Below are 10,178 nucleotides of genomic sequence, written 5' to 3'. Positions count from 1 at the left end.
ATCAGATGCTCAGTTTGGTTTCCGTAAACACAGGTCTACTGAACTGGCGCTACTTGCGCAGAAGGAATTTATTCTCCGCCAAATCGAAGACAGAAAATTCGTACTTGGAATATTTATAGACTTCTCGAAGGCTTTTGATTCGCTTGACCGAAAGTTGCTACTTAAGAAATTAGAATTATACGGTATTCGCGGTAGGGCCCTTGAGGTTATTGAATCATACCTTGGCAACCGCCAGCAATATGTAAACATAAATAACTCGACTTCTTTAACAAAGCGGACATACCTTGGCGTACCACAAGGAAGCATATTGGGTCCCTATTTATTCAACATTTTCATAAACGACATTGTGTTAATCAGCTCTTCCGTAAAATTTATAATCTACGCGGATGACACGAGCTTGTTTTTAGCCAATGAAAGCTGCACAGATCTCATTAGCCGAGGCAATGAGATTCTAGCTAAACTGTGTGAATGGGCTTCGTCAAATGGCCTAATAATAAACCGTGAAAAAACCAAAGCTATTATTTTCCGAGCTAAAGGCAAACAAATAAATCCAATAAATAACTTGCATCTCGATGGCCGCCCCATAGAAGTTGTGAAAAGTTTCAAAACTCTTGGCGTGATATTCACAGAGCATATGCTCTGGGATTTGCAAACAGACCGGGTAGCAATGAAGCTTTCTAGAGTAATAGGACTTCTTTATCGAAATCGTGAGTTACTTCCCATTAAAACAAGGTTTATTATATACCATGCACAATTTCAATCATGTATTAGCTATTGTTTTTTAGTATGGGGTGCCACTACAATGTCAAACATCTCTAAACTTTCCCGACTACAGAATAAAGTAATCAAAATAATAACCAATACTCCAATGGATCACTCGGTTGGTACTTTATTGAAACAATTCGAATCAATTCAGGTACAAAAACTGTTCGACTATCGCCTCTGTAAATCATTAATAAACGAGCGAATCCATAACACAAATACATTACTTAACTTGGCCAACTTGACTCGAAATAATTCTGTGTACAGCGTGAGAAACCCTGAACGCTGGTTTGTACCTACCAGCCGGACTAACTATGGGAATAATATGCTCAGCTCCATAACACCAAGATTACTCAACACTCTATATAAAAATGGTGTCGAAATAGAAAATGTAACCCCAAAGAACTTGTTAGCAGTGTTTCTTTAGTGATGCTCACCTTACTGCATTTTTGTTACTTGCATTGCCCCTGCACTGTATTTTATAGAGTACTGTTTTTTCTCTTGTTATATATGCATACCGTCGTGCCATCTTCTTTGTATTGCGATTGTTTCTTTGTGTATTTCACTGCAATATTACGTTTTCTATATCTAGAATATACTACTTACACAAGTTGCATTCAAATAATGAACATGAAAATATTTGCTGCTGTATTTGCGTTGTACAAACTGTTGTCCAGGTCCAGGGGGTTGGAGCTTTGTCAAGCTGCAGTACTGCAGCTTTTCTCCAACCCCCTGATGTACTTGTACATGAAATAAACTGAATCTGAATCTGAATCTGAATCTGAAAATATCAGCAAATGGTCACTAATATCGGAAGCTATTACGCCAGTCTCAGTGTGCGGAAGCTGTACATTGGAGATACAAACGTCTAATAATGTGGCCGTGTTGCAAGTTATTCTAGTCGGTAGAGTGATATAATTAATACATGCATACGAGGAAAGGAGACTCTGCAATTCCCTTGCATGAGCGGCGTCCGATAATAGGTCAATGTTTAGGTCACCCATTAAAATGAAGGGTAGGTTAGTGGAGTCGAGGAAAAGGTAGAGGCTTTCCAAAAAATCAAAGAATTGTGATTTGTTACCCTGAGGGGGTCTGTACATAGCAACAACGATTATATTCTTGAGAGATATAGCTAAACATTCAACATTGGGATTTGTGATTGTCACATCGCCAATCACAGAATGTGAGTGACATTTTTTAACATATACAGCAAACCCACCGCCTCTCCCATGGGGCCTGGATAAACCATTGTAAACATAGTTAGCGAAGGAGCACACATCGCTGTCAGTGCCAAACCATGTTTCTGAGAAAAGCATAACGTCGAACTCAACCGACAGTGACCCAAGTAATAAATCAACCTCGTCTAGCTTGTTTTTCATGCTAACAATTTTTTGTTGACACTGCTTGTCATGATTAAGGGGGCAAAGATGACGTGCCATAGTAGAGCCAGAGGCCGACGAAGACGAAGACGAAGACGAAGAGAATGCAAATTTCCCGCGAAGAGGGAGGGCAAAGATGACGTGCCATAGTAGAGCCAGAGGCCGACGAAGACGAAGACAAAGAGAATGCAAATTTCCCGCGAAGAGGGAGGGCCAATGACGAGGTGACGCGATGGAGGCACGTGGAGAAATGACCAATATGGTACAGCGAATGCGAGAGTGCCGCGACGGCCGGGCAGAGGCTATTTAATCCCGGGGCACAGGCCGAGGGAGGGAGAGAGATCACAAGAACGCCACAGCAGGAAGGTCAGGTGGCACGAGTCCGAGGAACAAGCCGGGGGTACGAGGCCACGCCATCGACCAGAGCCACGTCAGCCTAGGCCGGAGTGGACCGACGTGGCATCGGCTCCCACTTTCGCGTCGTACCACCAACCTGCGCTTTGGTGGCCCCAGCGGCGACGGTCGGGCGCCTGCGTACAGCGAGCACGCACCGTCAACTAACGCATTGGCGGTCCCCACGCGGCGACGTTCTCGGAGTTCGCGGTGCTACCTGCTTCCACGGCGACGGCCCCGAGGCCAGGGGTTGCTTCCTGCTACGAGGGCTACCACGAGGAGTAGCTGAAGAGTGGTCCACCGGGTGACTACCACGCACAACTACGTTGGTACCACCACCACCGGCACCGCGGCAGCGGACAACGACGACCACCAGCGTGTCACGGCCACGCTACGGTTACGACACGTCAGCGCCGGAGACAGCGGTAGGCCCGTCCGCTAGGGACTTGGGTATTAGATGACCCTTGTTGTTAAGATGGCTAACATGGACGTTGTATAGACTGGAACTAGGATGGTTATTAGGGACTTCATTGTAGTGACTTTTGGTTTGGTTGGTTGGCTTTTCTGGGTTTTTGTTAGGAATTAGTATTTAGGAATTTATTTGGGTGAGTTCTTTGTTTGCTTTGTGTTTACTTTGCTTAGTGTTGTAGTTGTACATAATAAATGTGTGCTGTGGTAAATATGCCAACGACTCTCCCGTGTTCATTCTTCTGAGCTGGTCGAGACGTGCCACAAAACGTGACAAATAATTGGCGAGCCTGCCAGGATTGATTTATCCTCACACGGGATATTTCCATCGGGCCCAGTCACGTGTCTAACCAGCTTGGAGAATGGATTTGGAAATGTTGTTGACGCTTGTTCAATCGCCAGGTTTGAACAAAAGGCAGTTTTTTTAATTGTTAGATGAAGAGAGTCGCCGAGCGGAGGAGGCGTTTGAGGTAGAAAAAAGAATATTGGATGCAGACATAGAAGAACTGCGAAAGAAGGTAGCACTAAAAGAATCGAAGCGGCGGTTCGGGGAAAATAGTTTCTACAAACAAGGAGGGAGTGTTGAACCCGCCGCACGTGAAGGTCAGGGCACGCGCCTAGCGCACGGCGATGATGCTGAAAGCAAAATAATAAAAAAAGAAGAGGGGCTCTCGCGACAGAGCGCCCAGGAGGAAAGACGCAAAGAGAGCGGTGAACGTGCCGCACGTGAGACCGAAGGCGCGCTGAACGCCGACCGAGATCAGGCACGTGAGACAGAAAATCTAATCGGACACGGGTCGTCGATGAGGTGACCGCTATATATCAGTGGAACTGCCGAAGCATAAAAGCCAAGGAGAGGGAGCTTATCCTTCACATAGGGAGCCAGGACGCACACCGACAACCCCTAGTCATAGCGCTACAAGAGACCAAAGTTAAGCCTTGCATGCCGGGGTACATTACATATACCGACCCGACCGAAAAGAGCACCGCCGTCCTCGTACGTAATACGGTAGCTGCGACGCAACACATCACGGCGCAGCACGGCTGCGACCACACGCTGGTCGAGCTGCACGCGAGAGACATTGGGCACAGCAAGAACGTATTTATACTGAACGTTTACTGTAGACCAGGAGCCAAGCACCAATACGATTTCGATGCCATACTGAAGGACACGATGGCACTAGCAAAAAGCCGCACGCTCCTGGTCATGGGCGACTTTAACGCGCCTCACCCCATGTGGGGCTATAAAATTGCGTCCAAGAGAGGCAAGGCTCTCGTCCAAGCCATGGGAAAGCACGAGCTGTACCTCATCAACGAGCCGGGAATCCCGACCCGAACGGGTAACAGCGTGACCAACGACACGACCCCCGATCTCACGTGGTCCTCGGGGCCGCTGGAGACGAGGTGGAATTGCGACGACGCCGACCTCGGCTCGGATCACAAAATCACCAAGATCGATGTCCTCGGGCCTCAGTATAAGGCGGTGTACGGCAAGGCGAGGATAATGGATTGGGATAAGATGAGAAAGCACACGAGTGAGAGGAAGCAAGAAGAAGATTCCGAACCGTCTGCGGAATCCTACGAAGACTGAGCCAGACGACAGCAGGCCACGCTGCAAAAGTACACGCAAGAGATCACCACGACGGTGGACACGCCTTTCGTGGACGCCAGGCTCTCCAACCTGTGGGCGTTGCGCCACTCGCTCACTCGCAGGTGGAAGCGCCAGCGGCGTAACAGGAAGCTGGCTAGGCGCATCGGCCTACTGAACAAAGAGATAGCGGCGTATGCAGCCAAATTGTACCGGGAAAACTGGCATAAAATGTGCGAAGGCTTACTAGGGCAATTGTCGGCGGGCAAGACCTGGAAATTGTTGCGTCACCTCATCGACCCCGCTCAAAGCAAGTCGACCACGAATCGGAACCTGACCAAACTCGTCAATAATTACGACGGGGATAGCGCCGAATTGCTCAGGGACCTCCAAAAGCGTTACCTCCAGGCCGAAAAGGGGCGGTAGCTGCCACCACAAGTGTACGAGGGGACCCCTAACGAGGAGCTGGACAGACCCTTCACAATCTCAGAGCTATGGGCCGCCATCGACAAAAGCAACAGGAAAAGCGCGCCCGGGGTGGACAACATTACCTATAAGCTGCTTTTCAACATGTGAGGTAGAACGGCCAACGAGCTACTGCAACACATCAACGAGGCGTGGGAAACGTCGTGACTATCGCAAGAATGGAAGACGGCCAAGGTCCGCTTCATCCCGAAGTCAGGGAAACCACCGTCGATCGAGAACCTGCGACCCATATCGTTGACGTCCTGCGTGAGCAAGGTCATGGAGAGGAGGGTGTTGCACAGGCTGCAGAGACACCTCGAGGAAACAGGACAGATGCCGGCGACCATGTTCGGTTTCCGCAAACATCTCGGTACGCAGGACATCATGGTTCAGTTGCACGAACTCGTCATCAAACAAGCAACCAGATCGAGCCCAGAGCCATCCTGGCCCTCCACCTCAAGGGGGCGTTAGACAACGTCACCCACGCCAGCATCCTGCGCAACCTGAACGGGACCGGCTGTGGCGCCAGAACTTTCCACTACGTCCGCAACTTCCTCGAGGACAGAGCGGCCGTTCTGACGATAGGCAACGCGAAGACGGACCCGATAACGCTAGGAGAACGCGCAACACCCCAGGGATCCGTAATATCGCCCCTGCTGTTCAACCTGGCACTGCTACCCCTGCCTAAACTGCTGGAACGCATTGAAGGGTTAGACCACGCTTTCTACGCCGACGATATCACGGTCTGGACGAACAGGGCCGGATCGGAGGGGTGGATGGAAGAAACACTGCAGCGCGCAGCGACGACGGTCCACGAGTACGCCAAGTCGTGCGGCCTGAGCTGCGCCCCCCAAAAGTCCGAGCTCTTAGTAGTCCAGCCGGGCGTCGGCAAGAGGAGCAGGTGCGGCCTGAAGATCGAGATTGACGGCATCCAGGTCGAACCCACTCAACAGTGTCGGATCCTGGGGCTGTTGCTTCGCAGCGACGGCAAGGCGGACGCGGCCGTGGACAAGATATGCCTAACGTCGGAGCAGGTCCTCGGCATGCCCCGCCGCGTAGCAAAAAAGAATCGGGGCATCAAGGAGAACGACGAGCTGCGCTTGGCTCAGGCCTTCGTGGTTACCAGAACCACCTACTCGGCTCCATACCTTAACCTAACCGGAACACATAAGGCAAAACTAGACGTCATCTTGAGAAAAGCCACGAAGCAAGCCCTTGGACTACCCGCGTACACGTCGACCAAACGGCTGTACGAGATGGGGGTCCACAACACAGTGGACGAGCTCGTGGAGGCGCACCTCTCCAATCAGATGATGCGTCTCAGCGGGTCCGAACACGGGAGGAGGATACTGGAAAAGATAGGATGGAGGCCTGAACCGGTGCAAACGTCCGGCCGCGTCCCCGAACATTGGAGAGACAAGATCAACACAAAACCCCTCCCACGCAACATGTCGCCGGGGGAGGATGGCGACAGGAGAAAAGCGCGCGCCAAGGCTTTGGAAACGCGCTTGGAAGGCAACCCCAATGTCATGTACGTCGACGCCGCCCTGGTCAAGGGAAGCGACAAGGCCGCTTTGGCAGTAACAACAAGAGACAGGCTCGTCGCCGTGGCGTCCACGAGGACAAGAAACGCAACAAACGCTGAAGAGATGGCGATCGCATTGGCACTAATCCAACCCGGGGCGACGCACGTCGTGACAGACAGCAAGAAAGCCTACGTGAACTACCGCGGGGGGTTGATCTCCTCCGAGGCGGCACGCGTCCTCAAACGGCACAAAACACCAGACAACGAGGTCGAACTGATTTGGACCCCCGCGCACTCCTCCCTGGTCGGCAACAACATCGCCGACTATTACGCCCGAGACATGTCCCGCCGGGAGATCGAGGAGACGGGGGTCGACTCATTGACACCAATCACTGCCTATAAAGATATCATTACAATGTACAGGGAAAATAGACAAACGCTACCTGAGCCTCATCACTCCCTCACCCGCAGGGACCAGACGATAATACGCGGAATACAGGCAGGGTCTCTGGGCCACCCAACACTACTACATAGGATGTATCCGCACCAATACTCCGAGCTGTGCCCGTTCTGCAACACTAGCAAAGAAACGTTAAAACACGTCATCCTAGAGTGCACCGCACTAAAGGCACCAATACCCGACACACCCTCCCCTGCCCCCCTTCCCTTAATAAGCGATGGGAGATCCTCCGGCTCAGCCCCTCCGCAAACGTCCACGCGAGCCTAGCGGCCCGTGGGCGGGAGTTGCTAGCCCGGTACGGGGTTGATAGCTCACGGGCAACTACTCATCAGTCCCAGCGAAAAGAATATACGTATCTGAGTGAGTGTAACACTGTGTTAAATGAGAGGCCATGGGGCCCTGGGGGAGCAAGGATGAGGAGAAAAGGGGAAGGTCACAACTCGCACAATGAACATAGTTGCAATCTTGGGGTCCTAATCGCAAAATGAACACATTAAAGTCAGTCAGTGGCAGCAAAACGCACAGTTCACACTTAAATGTACAGTTCACACTGTGGACAATGCGGTTCACACTGAAAACAGTGCACGCTGCAGACAGTTCACATTGTATACCGAACGGGGAAGTCGGCCAGGCTGCTACACCAATTTGTAGAGTCTGTTTTCAAGGGCGTACTCGGTAATTGCTTCTAGTGCGGTGGGATCGTCACGGATCCGACTAACATGTTCCTGTTCAGTCGCAGGGGCGGGACCTAGAGTTAAAAGCCGGTGGCGATTACGGTCGAATAATGGACAGAGCCAAATTAAGTTGTAACGATTTGGTGTGCCTTCCCGATTACAGAGGGGGGGGGGGGGGCATCAGCGACATTCGGATCCTGCTGGAGCTGTCTATTTATAAATATACGTAGTTCAGTGTGAGTTTAAATTTTCTCACTTTATTTCGCCTCAGGATTATCCTACACCGTATCTTAATTTTTAACAATGAAATGTAATGTTAGTGTAACGACACGTTCCAATGTTCGAAGTGGAACTGGAACGCGTTCCTTTCGCAATAAAAACACGCTGCCCCATTTCCTTGCCTTCGGCCGCTGCCAAGAAACATCCCCCTCGCGAGGGGCACGATCAAATGCAGAGCATTTCCCCGGGGGGGGGGGGCGCCTGCAAGTCGTATGGATTACGTATTGGTTGTTGTTGTAATTGTTGTCTTCCAGCGTAGACATTGTCGATGAAGTCGCTGGTGAAACGTGAAACGTGCCGTGAACCCCCTGCCGCGGCTATGACGCAACGTGGAGCGGCTATGACGCAACGTGGCGCGGCTATGACGCAACACAATCCAACACAATCCACTTTAATCCAATCCAATCCAAATCCAAACCAATCCAATCCAAGCCAAGCCAAGCCCAGCCAATCCAATCGAATCCAATCCAATGCCCCTCGCGAGAGAGTGTTACAGCGCCAAAATCGCGCCAGCACACGAACGCGTGATGTTGACGTCACGATCACGCCACAGATGTTAGCGACCGGAGCACGCGCGAACGACATATGTGGTTTAAGCGCGATGCGAGGGCGCGATGCGAGCGCCCCCACCTGTTCTTGCGCGCGAACCGACTGTTGATCAGCGCGAACCCAACGCGGCGAGAGAGGGTGTTGCGCACGTCCCCACCTGTTGTGCGCCCGAACCGAACGCGGCGGGAGAGGGCGTTGCGAGCGGAGAGAAGGCGAGGAGGACGCGAGGGAGAGGGCGCACCTGTGGCCGACGGTTGAATGAGTCAAGGATATAAGGCGTGTTCGTAACCTTCCATTCTGTGTCGGCTTTGTGGTGCAGTGGGTAGAGTACCATGTACCTTGCGTTCCGCCCGCAGAGTCGTTGGTTCGAAACCTGGCGCCGGTAAGTATTATTTTTTTATATAGTGTAGGGGGAGCGATGCGGACTACGGACGCCAACGCGGGTGACATCGTGAGTTACTGAAATGCTCTGCATTTAATAGAACGCAGGTCGCAGATCTTGATGAGGCCGCAAATGAAAAGGAACGCAAAAAAAACGATTGTTTGTTTGGACAGCCCGCTGAGCAAAAAGGCGCGTTCGAAGCGCGACACAGTGAAATAGCCGGGCGTGGCTTAACCGCAGGCCAAGCACTTGAAGATGAGCGCAATGAGAACGCGCCAGGTGAGGACAGCTTGCTGCAGCCTAGTAGCTCTGACTCCGTTGATTTCAAGGATACTGAACCATTAATGATTGAGACTGAGGCACCTGCCGCTCCGCGCGCGGGTACGAATGGAGGCCGGCAAGAAGGCTGTAGTCCTTTGAAAACGCCTATGTGTAGTGAGTGTACCTTAATCCCCGAAAAGGCCACTGCGAAGCTGTTAGCCAGTGAAGCTGGCAACTCAGCGTCTGCGATTGTCAATGCAGCCATTAGGGCGCAGCCGAGTACAGTGGGCGTAGACCAACTAGAACATCGCCCTCAGCCCGAGCTCTGTGACGGTGATGAAGAGCTACAGCTTGAACAGTGTGGCCGTAATGCAGTGCAGTGGCGAGTGATCTCAGGCAAAAAGACGCTGGGCGCTTCGAATAAGCAAAAGAGAAAGCGGTGCAAGAAAGCACAGTCGTTCAGCAGTAGCCCGGGTGCAAAATAAGAGAGAAATACCCGATCGAAAGGCGGTCTGTCTCAAAAAATTGCTCAGGCAAGGCTCGGAGAGGAGCGAATGAGTAGACGGGGCGCAAAGATGAGACAGCGTGAGAAAAACGCCCACAGTGAGCACGGAAGGCCAGGCAGCTCGGAGCAGAGAGGAGGTCAGGCGCTAAGAGGCTTGCGAGCTAGGAGTCAAAGAAATGCGCCCTGTTGCATAGTAGGAGGTGATCTTGCAAGGCCTGCGGGCCTACAAAAAACAGTCAGCCAGGCTACGTCCCCGAGGCACGCGAGTAATATTAGCAAAGTTGGCTGTCAAAGCCGAGCCGACAGTGTAGCAAAGGGTGCTGAGTGGTTGAGGCGGAAGAAGGTGAAGATGAAGACATAGCTCAACGAACCCGGTTGAAATCATAGAGTCGACTTGGCCAGAAATAGGAACTATAACGGTGACTTGGCCAGAAATAGGAACTATAACGGTGACGAATAAGTGGTGTGGGAGAGTATACATGTTGTAG

At 51.5% G+C, this 10,178-nt stretch overlaps 1 protein-coding gene across 1 annotated transcript; it reads left to right on the top strand.

Moving 5' to 3' along the window:
• Positions 1–4,176: 4,176 nt before the first annotated feature.
• LOC144157728 (uncharacterized) lies at positions 4,177–7,114 on the top strand. The gene is made up of 3 exons (XM_077688510.1): positions 4,177–4,537; positions 5,434–6,950; positions 7,052–7,114. Exons 1-3 carry the CDS (start codon positions 4,177–4,179, stop codon positions 7,112–7,114), a joined length of 1,941 nt encoding a protein of 646 aa, XP_077544636.1.
• The last annotated feature ends 3,064 nt before the right edge of the window (positions 7,115–10,178 follow it).

This window comes from Haemaphysalis longicornis, unplaced genomic scaffold (assembly GCF_048455015.1).
Source record: "Haemaphysalis longicornis isolate Haplotype H1 unplaced genomic scaffold, Haemaphysalis longicornis Haplotype H1 scaffold_1, whole genome shotgun sequence".
In the NCBI taxonomy this organism is placed as follows: Eukaryota; Metazoa; Arthropoda; class Arachnida; order Ixodida; family Ixodidae; genus Haemaphysalis; species Haemaphysalis longicornis.
This window is presented reverse-complemented; position numbering and strand designations above follow the sequence as displayed.

Coding starts and splice junctions, on each gene's coding strand:
- LOC144157728 (XM_077688510.1), top strand. CDS start 4,177: ATGGCACTAGCAAAAAGCCGCACGCTCCTGGTCATGGGCGACTTTAAC. Junction 4,538..5,433: donor TAAGATGAGAAAGCACACGA/GTGAGAGGAAGC, acceptor CTCGGTACGCAG/GACATCATGGTTCAGTTGCA. Junction 6,951..7,051: donor GGGAGATCGAGGAGACGGGG/GTCGACTCATTG, acceptor CCTCACCCGCAG/GGACCAGACGATAATACGCG.